Source organism: Perognathus longimembris, chromosome 13 (genome assembly GCF_023159225.1).
Source record: "Perognathus longimembris pacificus isolate PPM17 chromosome 13, ASM2315922v1, whole genome shotgun sequence".
NCBI lineage: Eukaryota > Metazoa > Chordata > Mammalia > Rodentia > Heteromyidae > Perognathus > Perognathus longimembris.
In genome coordinates, this window is record NC_063173.1 from 61853277 (window position 1) to 61870024 (window position 16748).

General features: G+C 55.6%; 1 protein-coding gene across 4 annotated transcripts in view; it reads left to right on the top strand.

Annotated features, from left to right (window-relative positions):
* Positions 1 to 11642, top strand: part of Nap1l4 (nucleosome assembly protein 1 like 4) — a 43116-nt gene extending 31474 nt beyond the window's left edge. For 3 of the 4 annotated variants that reach the window (XM_048361040.1, XM_048361039.1, XM_048361041.1), the window contains exons 11-15: positions 1713 to 1735; positions 2194 to 2313; positions 5483 to 5512; positions 6372 to 6428; positions 10825 to 11642. In XM_048361040.1, coding sequence (XP_048216997.1) covers positions 1713 to 1735; positions 2194 to 2313; positions 5483 to 5512; positions 6372 to 6428; positions 10825 to 10863 — 269 coding nt within the window. In that variant the 3' untranslated portion in view covers positions 10864 to 11642. Of the gene's footprint in view, positions 1 to 1712; positions 1736 to 2193; positions 2314 to 5482; positions 5513 to 6371; positions 6429 to 8244; positions 8278 to 10824 lie in introns of all 4 variants that reach the window. The other variant, XM_048361042.1, reaches the window with a different exon arrangement.
* The last annotated feature ends 5106 nt before the right edge of the window (positions 11643 to 16748 follow it).

Sequence of the window (16748 nt, forward strand, 5' to 3'; positions counted from 1 at the left end):
ACATGAATTCTTGAAACATGTCCAGGCACTGAGTGGAGTTGCAGAACTCCTCCAGGACCTGTTTCCACACACTCCACCAAGCAGCGACCTTGCGTTTGTGCCTGTGTGCACCACTGCCACGCTGGTCAGTCCGATCTGGTTGGTGAGGGTGAGGATGGATGTAGTGGCTGGGCACAGACCTTGGCTCTGGAGAACCAGAGCTGACCAGTGCTGCCATAGCCAACAGTGCTTGTGTCAGGAGGGACTGATGGCCATCTGTTTGTGTTTGTGTTTTTGTTTTTTGCCATTCCTGGGGCTTGGACCCAGGGCTTTATGTATAGAAGCAAGCACTCTTGCCACTAGGCCATATCCGCCATCTGTTTTTAAAAGTGTTCATTGTATTCAGTGCTGAGAGCTGTGGAGAGGAAGAAAGTGGTTGGGGAGGGGAGTGGGTTAGTCCACAAAAACCAAAATCTAGGACATGGGTATGGGTGTACATGCGCGCGCGTGTGTGTATGTGTGTGTCTTGGGTCTTGAACTCAGGACCTGGGCACTATCCCTGGGCTTTTGTGCTGAAGGCTAGCACTCTACCACTTGTTGTAGCTCCATTTCCAACTTTCTGGTAGTTAGTAGGAGATAAGAGTCTTATTTCCTGCCTGGGCTGGCTTCAAAACTCAACCCTCAGATCAGCCTCCTGAGTAGCTAGAATTATAGGTGTGAGCCACTGGCTCCTGGCTTTTCACTCTGTTCTTATTTCCACAAACCAGTTTAGAAGTTAAGTGCTGGAAGAAGAAGGTGGGCTCGGTGTTGGAGCTGCTGCCTTGCTTCTGGGTGTGAGCCGCCTCTGTCTGCACTGAACAGGTGCTGCCAGGCTCTGCTGGCTTTGAGCAGAAAGCCATCTAGCTAGACTTTGCAGTGAGTGAGCATTGGAAAGGCTTTGAGCTGTTCAGCTGCTGGAAGCAGCACCCGCAGTATGTGTTTCATGTATATATGTGACAGAGAATGAGAGGTGAACCCAGTCCTTTCTTGTTTTTGGCCTCTAATTTTTCATATAAGGTCTTGTCTTTTACTCTGGGTTGGTCTTAAACCCTGATCCTCCTAACCTGTGTCTCCTAAGTAGGCGAGATTGCCAACATGTGCCCTGTGGCTTGGATTTTTAGTCAAGAGTGTACATTGTTTATCTTAGCTTCATGGAGTGTGGTTCAGAGTCCCTCTTCTCCTGTCCTGCTGTTGTCCATGTCAGCACCAGTCTGTTATTATAGGTGTTGACCACTCTGTGCATTAGCCTTGGTGAAAGGGGGACAGAGCTAGCCCTTTTACCTGCTGCCTTTCCCAGTGACAGACAGGCACTCCATTGCCCCAGCAGAACTGTGCTACCTGTGCTCAGCCTGTGCACAGGGCATACATACAAATTTTCTATGCACCACGGACGCACTGACCAGTCTGTAGCAGCTGGATTTTCTTTCTTCCTTGTCCGACTTTTAAACTTGTCATGCTTTTCTGAGGTCTAGGGGAGCGGGGGCGGGGAGGGGGGCCCTCTGGTGTAGCTGTAGGTAGAGATAATGGGTGCAGCCTATGAACTATCCCAGGAACTCAGGTGGGGTCTAGCAAAACCCCTAAGAGCCTTAGGCTAGAAGTGTCCATTTCCTTTGTCAGCTGAGCTTCCTCTTGTGGGCTTTTACATTTTTTTGGTTGTCAATGTAATGTACATGTTTTGTCTTTTCTTTTTCTAGCCTCTGGGGACGGAGAGTCACTGGTAAGATGTGTGTTGTCAAAAGTCCTGTTTTCAGATTGAGTCTCTTTCCTGCATAGTGCCTCCTCTCTTCAATCCATTCCTGCCCACTCTTACTTAAGGTGGTCATCATACCCTGGGGCTAGGGAGAAGGGAGTGTTCCCCGTGACCTTTGCTTCAGTAATAGACAAGTGTCCTCCAGTTTGGGGGTTCACTGTTAGGAACTCCAGTGCCCCTGCCTTGAAACCTGGTGCAGGTGCAGGAATAGCAGACCCTGAGCTCCATCTGTCCTACCATTTTGCTTTCCCGTTCCTTTCATGCTGCTTTTATGTGGCTTTGAGTATGCAATGGCTCCCCACACTGGGGAAATTTGGTGTGTGAAGTCCCGTAAGCTAGGAGTGGAGGGTGAGAATTGGGGGGGGAGCTGAGTAGATGTGCTTTCCCCCACCTGAGTGAGTTAACCTGTTGGCTTCTTCCCTCAGGATGAAGATTCGGAGTTCACTTTAGCCTCTGATTTTGAAATTGGACACTTCTTCCGAGAACGGATAGTGCCGCGCGCCGTGCTCTACTTCACAGGGGAGGCCATAGAGGACGATGACCACGTATGTGTGGGTGGGGCTGGGGCGCCTTGGAGCCTAGGATTTGCATTACCTCATCAGCCAGAGGCATGGTGCGCGCCCCGCCCCCTTCCTGTGTTTGGGGAAGTAGATGAGCAAGAGGAGAACTGGAGAAGTTGCAGTGGGCGAAGCCCATGTGGCAGATCTTCTGAAGACCACAGGAGGGGCAGGGGGCTCGTGTCCTGAGAGGGCCTGAGAGCTTGGAAACTGCTGGAACGGCTGGGTCCCGCCACACCATGATTGGCAATGGGTCTGTGCAAGTCGTGGTGTAGCAGCTCCTGTGGGTGGATCCCTGTGCTGGGAGAGGGGCCCTAAGCGCTTTTGGGCCACCATTCTCAGCTTTGTGGTGTGCAGGCGTGGGTTCCTACAGGGTGTTGTTGCACTCTGGGAGATAGACTACTCTTCTGTGGGTTGTCAGTTTCTTCCTCAGAGTTCTAGAGTTCTCTTTCTCATGAGCCATGTCTCCTCACGTGAGTTCCAAACTCATTATTTAACTTCTAAAAGGTGCTCCCCTGGCTGACGGTGGCTGGGTATACACAGGGCATGTGAACACACTGAGTATTGGCAGGCTTCTTAAGCACAGAGTTGTAGAGGCGTAGGTTTTAGAAGAGGCTGATCACACAGCAGTTTTAGATCAGGGCTTCCCAGTAGAGACTTTGGCGCTCTGTTCCTCTCCAAGAAAGACTGTCCATATGTCCTGCTTGCTTGAGTGTGGCCCTTGTAACACAACCCTCCTTTAAGTTAGCTGAAATGTCAGGCCAACCTGGACTGATTAGCCATTACTCCAGTAGCCATTGGAGAGCACCTTCCCACACCAGTACCTTTTGAACCTTGGCCCCGTGGAGACAGTGCATGTGCATTGCTGGTGGATTGTGTTGGCTAGAGTTAGACGTGCCCCTCTGGCCCCCCTCCAACCCAGCTGTTCCCTTGGTAGCTGTGTGGCCTCTGACTGATGGCAGTGACTCTACTTGTTAGTTGGCTTTTGGAGTAGTGCCTGGAATTGGGTGTTACTTTGGTGTCATGGTAGGGAAAGCAGCTCACTGCTATTAGGAACACCACTAGCCCCCTCTAGCACTGGGAATTGTTTGAGGTAATGGAGTGCCGTGAGAGGTATGAGGGGCCACAAGCCAGCCCTGTATGCTCCACCAAGCACGAAGCTGACAGTGAGACACTGCACTGGAACCTAGAAAGCTGGTTGTGGAGGCTGGCTCACATCTGATTTTTCCAAGGTGCTCCTCTAGGAAAGCTCTGTTGCAGGGGTGGCCAGATCCCCCTCTGGCTGCTGGGAGGCAAGGTATGGGATTCCTTGTCTCTAAGAATATGTGAGCAGGAAGTGGGGCTTTGGCTCAAGTGGTAGAGCTCTAGCCTTGAGCGGAAGAGCTCAGGGACAGTCCCCAGGCCCAGAGGTCAAGCCCCAACACACACACGCACACACACACACACGCACACACACACACACACACACACACACACACACACACACACACACACACACACACACCAGTTTCAGAAAAGACATGTGTAGTGGGGCACTGGTGACTCATACCTATGGTCCTAGCTATTCAGGAGGCTCAGCTGAGGATCACAGTTTGAAGCCAGGCCTAGCATGAAAGTCTGTGAGGTTCTTCCCTACAGTTAACCACCAAAAAGCTAGTAGAGCTGTGGCTCAAGTGGCAGAACATAAGCAGCTTTGAGGGAAATGCTAAAGGATGGATCATGAGGCCCCAAGATCAAATTCAAAACATAAGAATAAAGGGATGGGAATGTGGCTAGAGTGTTTGCCTAGCTTGCATGAAGCCGATTCTTTAGTACCACATAAACAGAAAATGCTGGAAGTGGCACTGTGGTTCAAGTGGTAAAGCACTAACTAGCCTTAAGCACAGACATCTTAGGGACAGAGCCCCAAACCCTGAGTTTAAGTCCCAGAACTGGCAAAAACAAGAAGAAGAATGAAAAGAGAAGTGTTTGCTGGGTGCCAGTTGGCTCACACCTGTAATCCTAGCTACTCAGGAGGCTGGATCATGGTTGAAAGCCAACCAGGACAAGAAAAGTCAGGTTTTGTTGTTGTTTTTTGCCAGTCCTGGGCCTTGGACTCAGGGCCTGAGCACTGTCCCTGGTTTCTTTTCGCTCAAGGCTAGCACTCTGCCACTTGAGCCACAGCGCCACTTCTGGCCGTTTCTATATTTGTGGTGCTGGGAAATCGAACCCAGGGCTTCATGTATATAAGGCACTCTTGCCACTAGGCCATATTCCCAGCCCGAGAAAAGTCAGATTTTTTTTAATCTCCCAATTTACCACCGAAAAGCCAGAAGTGGACCTGTGGCTTGAGTGGTAGAGCCCCAACTTGTGGTAAGATAGTTTAAGGACAACCCCCTAGGCCTTGAGTTCAAGCCCCAGGACCAGTGTACACATACACACCCACACACAGACACATACACACACACTATATAAATAGAAAACCCACTTACTTTTCATGGGCTTGGGTTATGCACCCAAGTAAGGCAGCTTCTTTGGGCTTGTGCGGAGCCTTCTGGTTGAGCCTGAATCCATGTCTGACCAGCAGTGTGCTGAATGGAAGAGACATTGACTAGGGGTCCACCAGCCATAATGTTAGAATTCTATAAGACCTGAGATTTTACTTACTCTACTTTTTAAAGGTCTCTTTCCGTCTTTGTACGATGTCAGTGATACTAAGTATGCAATGAAGTTATACTCCTATCAGCTGTGTAGATAAGAAAAAAACTGATGCATTACTTTACAGATGTCTTCTCCCACCTACCTGTTTAGACTGAAGGTAACAGTGGGAGCAGAGTCACCGCCAGGGTTCCTACTTGGATCCAGCATGTCACACCTGGCACCTCCTGGTGCCCCTCACTGTCCTTCCCTCTTGGTTTCAGTGACTTTGAGTTACTTGTGTCCCGTGAAGACACAGGGTTCCCTTGTGCACTGAGCTCACACACAGTGTGTTCCCAGAGCCGCAGCTGCCGCCGCCCAGGCAGTGCCTGGAAGGAGCCAGCGCTGCCTCTGTACTGCAGGCGGCTGCCAGGCGTCCCTCCCTCTTTCTCAGGCTTGACGGGTGGGGGTGCTGGTTGGCAGGCTACTGTTAAAGTTGTACCAACTTAAAAATGTCTTTCTTGGGTTTTTCCCATTCCAGTTTGAAGAAGGCGAGGAAGGAGAAGAGGAGGTAAGATGGCATGGCCTGGCATTCCCCTCATGGTGCTCATGTGGAGTGTAACGCCGTGTGGTGGGGTCACCATTGATTCTTGCACGCCCTCTTTAGCAAAAGACACAAATGAAGACACCTGCTGTGCTGATTTGTCACCCTGAAATGGTTTACAAAATGTACCTTAGAGGCTGGGGATATAGCCTAGTGGCAAGAGTGCCTACCTCGGATACACGAGGCCCTAGGTTCGATTCCCCAGCACCACATATACAGAAAACGGCCAGAAGCGGCGCTGTGGCTCAAGTGGCAGAGTGAGCAGGAAGAAGCCAGGGACAGTTCTCAGGCCCTGAGTCCAAGGCCCAGAACTGGCCAAAAAAAAAAAAAAAAAAAAAAAAATGTACCTTAGAAAATAAAGATCTGCTGGGTGCCAGTGGCTCACGCCTGTAATCCCAGCCACTCAAGAAGCTGAGATCTGAGGATCGTGATGAAAAGCCAGCTCGGGCAAGAAAGTCTGCGAGACTCTTTATCACCAGTTCACGGCTACAAAGGCTGGAAGTGGAGCTGTGTGGCTCAAGTGGTAGAGCACTAGCCTTGCACACAAAAGATCATGGGCAGGACCTGAGCTTAAGCCCGAGGACTGACACAAATTTTTTTTTAAGTTGTACTTTTTCAGAAGTGAGAAAACTTCTTTGTAAGTGTGTTTATTTCAGGCTTATCTGTAAACAAAATCATACACAGACATGGTGGGTAGCCCAAGGAAATGGTTTAATTGTAGGGTGTAGCAGAGATTGGCTTCCTTTAAATAAAGCAAAGGGCTGCTCTTATAGTTAAATCCCACCTAGTCTTTCCAGCTAATTCTAATTCTCTCCTTTTAATACAGGAACTGGAAGGTGACGAGGAGGGAGAAGAGGAAGAAGATGCTGAAATTAACCCTAAGGTCAGTTATTTGGCGATTCCTCAAACCAGTAAAGGCTCCACTGTGGGACTTTTGAAAAGATGTTGCTGACTTTGAAGCAGAGGTGTGCGCACACCTGTGACCCCAGCTTGGGAGGTGGAGGCAGGAGGAGCATAGGTCTGTGGCGGCTTGGCTGCCTGCGTAGTGAGGCTCTTGTCTCCAAAATGTTTGTATTTCCTGCTTTCGAGTGAGAAGCCCAAATGAGTATATCATGTTGGGAAGGGGGTGGGCCGTAGGTGTGTAGAAGTAAAGCACCAAGGAGCTTCCGAGGCTTATCTGTCATGAGTAGAAAGTGGAACTATGGGTGTGGTTTTATAGTTAGGCTTGGGCTGAGAGTACCTTGATATCTCAAACGTGTAAGGCTGTTTCAGATCATTTAAAATAAACGGCAAGGTTTGCTAGAGAAAAGAGGCTTAAACAAGGGGCTGGGGATATAGCCTAGTGGCAAGAGTGCTTGCCTCATATACATGAGGCCCTGGGTTCAATTCCCCAGCACCACATATACAGAAAACGGCCAGAAGTGGCGCTGTGGCTCAAGTGGCAGAGTGCTAGCCTTGAGCAAGAAGAAGCCAGGGACAGTGCTCAGGCCCTGAGTCCAAGGCCCAGGACTGGCCAAAAAAAAGAGGCTTAAACAAAAAACGAGCCGGTAGCGACATCCAGCAACCCCCCCCCCCGCCCCCTCCCCCCAGTTTTTAGTCTATCAGGGTGCTGAGCCCACCTCACACACTGACCCATGTGGTTGTGCAAGTGCAGCCTGAGCCTGCACAGGACGTGACGCTGCCTGCATGCACTAGGTGGGAGTGTGGCACTGGGCGTGTTTCTGTGGTCTGCGTCTGTTCTTGTCATTGCTGCACCTTGTTTGCAGTGTTGTGCCTCTGTGCAGCAGCCAGTGTCCATGCAGGTAGGGCGCACACATGCACGGGTGCATGTGGCGGGAGGAGGAAGGGTACACGTGCATGTCACACGTGTGTGCACATGGCAGGCCCCAGAGGAGGAAGGGTCTGCACAGACACCACACACAGGTAAAGAGCCCACACACCAATGTTGTGCACATGTGCACACTACACTGCACATGGAGGGCCCTGGGGAAGGAAGGGCCTCGACTTTGCAGAGGTGTGCCTCACCAACACCTCATGGGAATGAGCTCATGGCCGCACTCCTAAAGGCTGGTGTGGGAGTCACAGGGACTTCTGCCTGGCGAATGTGAGCCAGGTGTACACAGTGAGCTGTTGCCGCCCTGTGGGCACTGGATGCCATGACTAGAGTTTGCAGGGACTGAGGACTGGCCTCGTGCACATGCTCAGACCTGGGGCACCATAGTGTTGTGCTGTTTGCGTCTCACTGTTGGTCCGTGGGTGTTCTGTTCCTTTTTCGTTTGTTGCATGCCCTCTTGCCCTGCCGGGCTGTCTCTTCTCACCCCAGTGTCTTAGGACGTCTCTCCAGGTGGCCACAGATGGCTAGCATCGCCTGCCACCCGCCTCGGATTGGTTGTGTTGGCCAAGAGCAAGGATGTGGCAGAGCTACCAGCACAGGCTTCCAGGGGCAGTTGTGTCCCTTCATGTGCTACGCCCCCCCCCCCCCCCCCAGTGAAGAACCACCATGGAGAAACAAGGGAAGGGTGTTAGTGTTGGCATGAGTCGTCTGCCCAGTGGCTGAGTTTGAAGCGGGCCACTGGGCTGCACCTGTCCACACGGTACCTTGCAGCTGTCAGGAGAATGTGGCTATTGTCTCCTGTGTGATTTTATGCTTGTCATTTTCTTTCATGCTGACAGTTCCTTTCAATTTTTTCCCCGTTTAGGTGTAATTTTTGTTAATCATTCATGCGTTCTAGGTAAGGTGGAATCCGTTCATACCTAACTTGCAAACTGCTATCTGTACTTGGTCTATACACTGCGTTTTATTCTGGGACCCAGGAAGTGTGCCCGGCCCCTCTGCGGGGCTGTGGTACAACCTTACAAGCACAGTACTCGTTTGGGCTCTGCTGGTGGGATTTGTGAACCGGGCAGCCACAGGCAGATTTGCCCTGTGGTTGCTGGGTGCAGCAAGTCACAAGCTGTACCTCAGTGCATGCTCTCCAGGAAGACTGAGCAGGCAGCCGGCTGCATGGCCACAGAGGTCACCGCAGGAGGACCCGCAGGCCTAGTAGTGTCCCACCTGCTGTCCCCCAACTGCCGGCCGCACTGAGACAGGGTGGGACACCATGGCAGTGGAGATTGCCCTGGGAAACTATGCAGCCATTGAGAGTTTGTGTTTGTAGACAGGCACAGCAAAACAGAATGCGAACAATAAGGTGTCCTCGGGACGTGGAGGGTAGGTAGTTTTGGCTGGAGGAGGGAAGAGCCAGTTTAGTCTACCCCAGAACACTCAGTGTGTTCTAGGATTCAGCAGGGAGAGGGAAGGTAGGGGCTGTGTGGAGTCTCATGCCATGGCAGGGGCTGCTGCCTTCTGGAGTTGAGGGCTCACCCCGATGGCCACAGTCTGGTGGGTTCCCAGGCCTGGCAGCCATGCCCCTGAAGTAGACCAAGATGAGTCACCAACAGTTGTCTGGAGGAGGGGAGGGTCCTTTATGGACCCCTGGAGGAGCTGCATGTAGCACAGCTGGTGCAGTGGGGTGTGCCTTCCCCCCTGAAACCAGTCCCCTGCAAGGCAAGGCTTTCGTTGAAGGGTCAGCTCCCTTGTCCAGGTCAGATAGCTGAGTGACCACACTGGTTAAAGGGCACCCACTTGAATTTCAGTTTCACTTAGGCTATGGCAGGCTTCCCTGGGTTTGGTACCGACATGGAGGAGCTTGTGTGAGCCCTGCCTGGTGGAGTGGGGTGCCCACAGGCCTGCAGACTTTGCCCAGTTATCGGTGCCTTTCCTAGAGCTCTTCACCTGCACCATAGCCAGGCCTGCTTGGGTCTGTGTTAGATGAGACAGCCTGGTGGGCTTGGACACTCAGGTTGGGGGTCGGGGTTGAACCAGGTCCTCTTGAGCTCTGACAGGCACGTGCTCAAACTCTGAGCTACAGCTCTAGCCTTAGTTTCATTTAGGACAAAGATGTTATATTTGTGTGGTTGAAATTATGACTTCAGTTATGCAACAGGATAAATTAAACAATAGCCTGTGTTAAGTGACATCATGTCTGTGTGATTTACATATGCCTACAGATGTGGAGAAGGCCAGGCGCTGGTGGCTCACATCTGAAATCTTAGCTATTTAGGAGACTAAGATCTGAGGATTGTGGTTCAAAGCCAGCCAGGGCAAATTGGAGATGCTTGTCTCCAATTAACCACCAAAAAGCTGGAAATAAAGAATGAGTGCTCAGGTCCTGAGTTCAAGCCCTGGTATCAGCACCCAAAAAATGTGGTGACTTACCCCTTACCATCCCTGCAAAACCCTTTGGTTTGTCCCTGCCCCCCCTTTTTTTTCTAGTACTGAGGTTTGAGTTCAGAGCCTCACGCCTGTCAGGCAGGTGCTGTAGCCATCGAGCCACATCCCGCCATTATTTTCCCTTTTTGTTTTTCATCTCAAGTCTTTTGCCTAGGTGGGCTGGCTGCTGTTGGACTGTGATCCCACAGTCTCTGCCTCTCTGTAGCTGGGATTATAGATACACAAGCTAGGTGCAGTGGTGCTTAAGATGGGATCTCACTTTTTGTCCAGTCTGGCCCCAAGCTCATATTGATGTCTAGCACCCAAGTAATTGAGATTATAGGTATAAGCTACCGTGTCAAGCCTTTCTCCTTTCTTGGGGTGTGGGGGAGAAGCTGTCATGGAAATAGATCAGAGGGCTCAGCCGCAGCCCAACCTCCCATTTTCTGCCCGTCCTTCTGTAGCACCTGCTCCTCTCCAGTTGCACACTGCATACCATCCTGCTCTTGCTGCAGCTCCCAGGGACACCCCACTTCGTCTCTTAGAGGCCAGTGACAGCCCCTGACCACCTCCGGGTTCAGCCTTTCACACCAGCCTGACAACACTTGGTTGGCATCTTCTGGGCTTTGGTTTTGAGTTTGTTTTGTGTGGGTGCCTTGGCAGCCTGCGGGGCAGAGAAGATGCAGGCAGAGCAGCGCCAGCCGCCAGCTCCCTCCAGCTCAGGGCTCCTCCTCGTGCGCATGCGTCCCGTTCCCTGTGTGCTCTTACCCCCAGATGTGACTTCCCCAGGCAGTGCTGGTGCCACGTTGCAGGCGTCATGGGCGTGGTGTGGGGAGTGAGGCGGCTGTGCTCGTGGGCAGGGCTCTGTCATGGCGCCTGGGGTGGGAACTCACACAGGCCGTCTCCCTCCACCAGGTGCCTGCGGGGTCAGCTGTGGTTTCATGGCACCACGAGGACGGGTGGGCTGGAGATGGTGGTGGCTCGTGTTGCCATGGCTCTCTACAAGGCCTGTGTTCTCTCCCTGCAGAAGGAAGCCGGCCAGCCAGCGGAGTGCAAGCAGCAGTGAGAAGCGGGTCTGCGGGGCGCACACGCGCGGTGTGCGACATCTAACCCTTCAAAGTGCATGACTTCACTTTCACTTTCCTTTCCTTCTTACTTTGCTTAACTTGTACAGTGGCGATGGAACTGCATTTCAGAAGTAGCAGGCGTAGTTCTAGCACCTCTGCAGCCTTGCCCCCCCCCCCCCGCCCTTGGGAGGCCAAGACCACGGGGAAGAGTGGGGGGAGGCAGGGGCCTGCCTGGAAAGAGCAGTGCTTGGTGCTGTAAGACTCCACCACTCCCATTTGAAGAAGCCCCCTATTGTTCACAGCCGTCTCCTAAGAGCTGAGAGTGAGGCTGCACTCTCCTGGTTTCTGGGGTGCACTCGGGGGCCAGAGCCCCAGGCTCCGCCTTGGCATTGACTTGGTGTCTGAGGGAAAGGGTGGATGGGGAGCGCTTGTGACCCTCTGCAGACCCAAGGCTGGGCCTGAGCGGAGGGCCTGTGGCTCTGCGGTGGGGGCTGGGCGGCAGGGGCAGGCGTTTGTGCTGTATGAGCCTCTGGCCTTCTTTCCTCAGCGTCCCCTTTTTTGACCCCGCCCTTGCCCTGTCTTCAGCCCTGGGTTTGGTGTGGCCTGTTGTAGTGGTGTGTGGGGTTTGAGTGTGTGTTGGTGGTTGCTGGGGATAGCAGGTCCGGGCCAGCAGCAGGCATTTAGAGTGCTCAGCCTTACCTGATAACGCATTTGTAACTGAATACGGTGTTTTCAATTTGTACAGAATAGTTAGAATATTCTATTAAAGTTGTGAAACCTGAGCCCGTGCCGAGTTGTCTTTCTCTGTGCCGTGGGCTCTGGTGGTGTGTGGTCTTATGTCTTTGTTTTGCTTGGGGTTTAAAAACTCATTTTTAGGGAGCAGGGCTGTGTGTGATTTCACTGAGGCAGGGGCCCTTCACAAGCTGCAAGAGAAGGCTTGAGAATACCTGTCACCTCCTGCCCTCTCCCCGCCTAGGAAAGCTCTGGGCGCACCTGGCTGCCCACAGGATGGCCTGTTGCAGAGACAGCTGCCCTGCACAGCAGGCCCAGCATGCAGCCGGCACTGGGGACCATCCCTGGAAAGGGCGGGCGGACATTCCCCCAGCTTGCTGGGCGCTACTCGGGAGGCCGAGCCCTGAGGATCCCTGTTCAAAGCCAGCCCGGGCAGGGAAAATCCCTGAGATGCTTAGAAAACTGGAAGTGGCGCTGTGGCTGAGTGGTGAGCGCTAGCCTTGGGCTGAAGAGCTGGAGGACGGCACCCAGGCCCAGAGCTGAAGCCCCCCAGCCAACCAACAGAGGAATTGCCCCAGCTCTAGATGTCACTGCCCCTGGGTGTCCACAAAACAATATGCCCGGGTCATTTCCAAGAAATTCGCAGGGACAGTTGTCCGTGCACCCACTACCTTGCCTGGGAGCCTCACTCCCTCTGGCCACTGGCTCTTAACCCCGGTCTCCAGCAGGCACTGGGTGAAGAGGCTCGGCCTCCCTTGGAGCGCGGGGGGGGGGGGGGGTGCTGTGGCACATGCATCTTTGTGGTGCTGGCAGTCTGTGCCATGAGAGCCTGAGGGGACCTGTGCTCTGCCGCACGGCCGTGGCGTCTCAGTGACGGTGGACACGCTCGGCACGGCAGCATAGACAGGCTCTCGGGGTGGGGTGAGTGGAGAGCTGCTGGGGTTCTGGTACTTGTCTCCTTTTCCCAGTGAGACCCAACCTCCTGGGAGCCGCCCAGGACTTAGTGACTGACGTCTCGTTCCCAGAGCTTCCAAGCAGTAGTGCTTTGCACGAGAAGTTGCCCTCTTGGTTTCGTTACTTTTGTGCTGGTACTGGGGCTTGAACTCAGGGCCTGGTGCCACCCCTTAGCAGTCTCCACTCAAGGCTGGCACTTGACCGCTTGAGCCGCTGCTCCACACCCAGTGTGCCAACGTCCGGCCGAGGCCTGCGAGCAGGGCCCCTGTGAGCAGCACTCACCCAGCAGCTGCGCCTCATGGCTGTGCAGTAGGCCCGCACTCAGGTCCTGAGAGCACAGCAGAACTGCCTGTGTCTGAGTAAACCTAGACCCGAGGCCCTCGGGGAGACGGACCTGATGACCCTGTGTCACGGTCTTCAAATGAGGACATTTAGGCTGGGTGCTCATGGCTCACACTGTGATCCGAGCTACTCAGGAGGCTGACATGTGAGGACTAAGGTTCAAAGCCACCTGGGGCAGGAAAGTCGCTGAGACTCATTTCCAATGAACCAGGGAAACACCAGAATTGGAGCTGTGCCTCAAAAGGATAGAGCACCAGACTTGAGCAAAAAAGCTAATGAGCGAGGGTGTGAGGTTCTGAGTTCAAGCCCCAGGAGGAGCACAAAAATAAAATGGAAATAGAGACACTTGCTGTGTGTAAGTTAGACCTTGAAGCTGACTTGTTTTTTGCCAGTCACTGGGGCTTGAACTTGGTCTGGGCGTTGTCCCTGAGCTCTTCAGCTCAAGGCTAGTTAGTGCTCTACCACTCGAGCCCCAGCGCCACTGGTGGTTTTCTGATGGTTCGTTGGAGATAAGAGCCTCCGATGTCAGCCTCCTGAGTGGCTAGGATTACAGGCGCGAGCCACCAGTGCCCTGCTGAAGCTGACTTCTTAAATGTTCTCGGAAGTGGGCAACTCAGGATTGTGGTTTCTTGAGGTGCTGAGACTGGCAGCCCCCCAGTGCTTCTAATTCCACAGTGTTAGAATCACCTCTGTAGATTCCAGTGGTCTGACTGGGTTCTGTCCTGGCTGCTGGTGGGCTTTCAGCACAGTGTACTGCCTGATACCCAACTCCACAGAGGGTGGTCTCCAGGCTGCCCTGGAAGCCCATCCCCTGCTCGCCTAGGGCAGGGCCAAGCACACGTGTGAGCCGCTCCCACGCCACGCAAGGTGTTCCGGCCCTCTGCTCATGAACGGAGCGGCAAGGGCTGTGCAGCCTGATGTCTGCAAGTGGCAACGGCCCTGGGGGGTGCATGCTGGCCTCTGGCCTGGAGGCTTCTATCTTATCTGCCATTCCCCCGGGTTATTTGGCCCTTTAATGCTGTCTCAGGGATGGGGCATCCAGTAGGTGACAGGTGTGGGGAGGGGCTGCACAAGAAGAGCCCTGGGGACTGGGAATGCGGCCTAGTGGCAAGAGTGCTTGCCTCGTATACGTGAAGCCCTAGGTTCGATTCCTCAGCACCACATAGACAGAAAACAGCCAGACGTGGCGCTGTGGCTCAAGTGGCAGAGTGCTAGCCTTGAGCAAAAAGAAGCCAGGGACAGTGCTCAGGCCCTGAGTTCAAGCCCCAGGACTGGCCAAAAAAAAAAATACAGAAGAGCCCTTGGCCTGCAGAGCGTGTGGGGAGAGGGGCCTTGGGCAGATCACAGGCAGGTGGGGGGGGGGGGGCAGCCCTGGGTTCCCTGCCAGCCTCCCTCAGTCAGGACCTTTGGCCCTTCTGTAGTCAAGGGAGGAGGCGCCCCATATCGTTGCAGGTGGGTGCCGCCCACTTTCACCCAGTTTCCGCCCTGGTGTCACTGGGCAGCGCTCGGCCCCGCCCTCCGGCGCATACTGCCCGGGGTCCCGGGGCCCCCCTCAGGCCCACCTAGCCAGCTTTTTTGAATTCTAGTAAATTCTAGGCACTGGGACCTCGGGGCCGCTGTCCTGCAGGTCCCGTGCGGACCTGGACACTTGGCGGGCGTGCGGACCTGGACACTTGGCGGGCGCACCTGCCGGGTCACCTTGCCGGGTCTGGGCGGAGCCCCGAAGCCCGGTTGCCACCTCTGCTCCCTGCGCCCAGCCTGCTGAGTCACCTGGGCCGCGCCGGATGTTACTTTCCATGGCAACCGGACTCGGGCACAGGGCAGTGCCTGGCCCAGGGCTCGTGGGGAGGAGCCCCCCTCCTCCTCAGATCCCCCCAGCCACTCCCAGGCTCAGCCTCTCACCGGCTCCGGAATAGGGACTGCTAGGCAGCCCACCCCCACCCCGACGGTTACCCCGCAGGGCAGGGGGTCCCTGGGGCAAGCCTCACCCCCTCTCTGAGGAGCGGGGGGAGAGCCGTTGGGACCCCCTGGGAGGCCACTGGGGAGGGGCCAGGCTGAGAAGGGCTGGACACAGCAGCCCCTCTCCCCGCTTGCTCTACCCCGTGTCCCGTGTCATGGGAGGATGGGTGCGGACAGGCAGAGGCCCACGTCCTGGCACCTGGAAGTAGGCGTATTCTTCTGTGGTGAGGGGCTCTGCCGGGTGGGCAGGTGACCAGGGCCCTCAGAGAAAGGCAGGTGAGGCAGCAGAGGCCAACGCCGGCGTGTGGCTTCCATGACACCTGCCCTGTCTGCGCCCTGAGGCTTCAATGGCCTGCTCTTCCCTGCCCCCCCTCCCCCCGGCACATCCCAGAATGCCTGGGTCCCACACCTGCTCTCCTGGGACCAAGAGCTACCCATCACCACCTTTCCCGGTGCCCCCTCCGCTGGGCTCCGGGGCTGAGGCCAGGGGAAAAAGCCTGGAAAACCCACTGCCCAGGGCTCCGGGGGTGGGGGTGGGGGCTTTCCGGAACTGCTGTCCTCTGGGGCCCGTGTGTGTGTGTGTGTGTGTGTGTGTGTGTGTGTGTGTGTGTGTGTGTCCACCCCATCCACTTCGAAAAGCCCTGTGACCCCAGGCAGGCAGCCGCCCGGGCTCTGTTGGTGCCGGTGCTGGGCCCTCTGCCCGAGCACTGTGCCGGAGGCTGGCGCTGCACCACGCGAGCCACATCTCCACTGCCGGCCTTTTGCAGGTTAACTGGAGGAAAGAGTCTCAGAGTTGATCCTGCCTGGGTGGCTTCTGACCGGCCCCGGGATCTCAGCCTCATCCCAAGTAGCTAGGGCGACAGCGGGAGCCGCCAGCGCCTGGCGGAGGGTTGGACCTTTAGGAACTGAAACAACACAGGCGGCCTTTGAGCCACGCTGTCCATTTCCTGAGTGACCGGAGTGGACTCGGAATCCCACAGCGCATTCCGAGGGCCGGCGGTGGCTTCTGAGCCGGGACGGCCCGCCAGCAGCGCGGAGGAAGGGCGGGTGCTGAGTAGCATCGCTGTTTCAGCCCCCCCCCCCCCCTTAGAGTCCAGCCGAGGGGCTCGGGCGACCACAACATGGGCAGCAGGGATGCGGCCCTGTGAGGCCAGTGCCAGGCAGAAAGCGGGTGCCTGGAACCGGTGGGGCGGCCGTGGCCTCCGCCCGGGCCTCTCACTTTTCTCAGCCTGCCACTGGGAGCTGGCCTGAGTCACAGCCCTGGCCCACGGCCGTGTCGGCTTGGGGGGGGGCTGCGGGTGTGGGAGCCCCAGGATCCTGCCGTGCGGGACCTGGGCGCCAGCTAGGTGGAGGCGGGGGGCCCGCCCTGGCTATCCCGGAGGGCTTCCTGAGGGAGGCCGCGGAGGTCCGGACAGGACAGCAAGGCCGCCCCGCCCGGCCGCCGTAAGCACGGCCCACAGGAAGAGGGTGGTGCTGGGCCGGGCGCCCTGCCAGCTCGGTGACACAGGCTTCCTCACAGGCCGCGGGCCCTGCCCGGCTGGTTGGGCCAGTGCCTTGGGGGCTGCCCTCGTCACCACGGGGAAGTGACCTCACTCGGGGAGCTTCAAAGAGCTTCCCGCACGGGGCCGGGCTCCGGGGCTAAGGGCTGCGTGGCCAGACGGGACCATGAGTGTCCAGGCCGGATGTCTGGGGTCCCCTCTGCCCCGTCACTGTCTGCCCAGAGGCGGGGCCCCCGTGCCCGGCTCCCTGGCGGATGCATAAACGTTCGTACCCTTGGCCAGGACTGACGCTGACTGACCCACTCCCTCCGAGAGCCAGCCACCCACTGTCCCTCCAGGGGCCCCAGACCCTTCGAGTCCCAGCACCCTGGTTCGCTGTACCCCTGAGCCCCCACTTC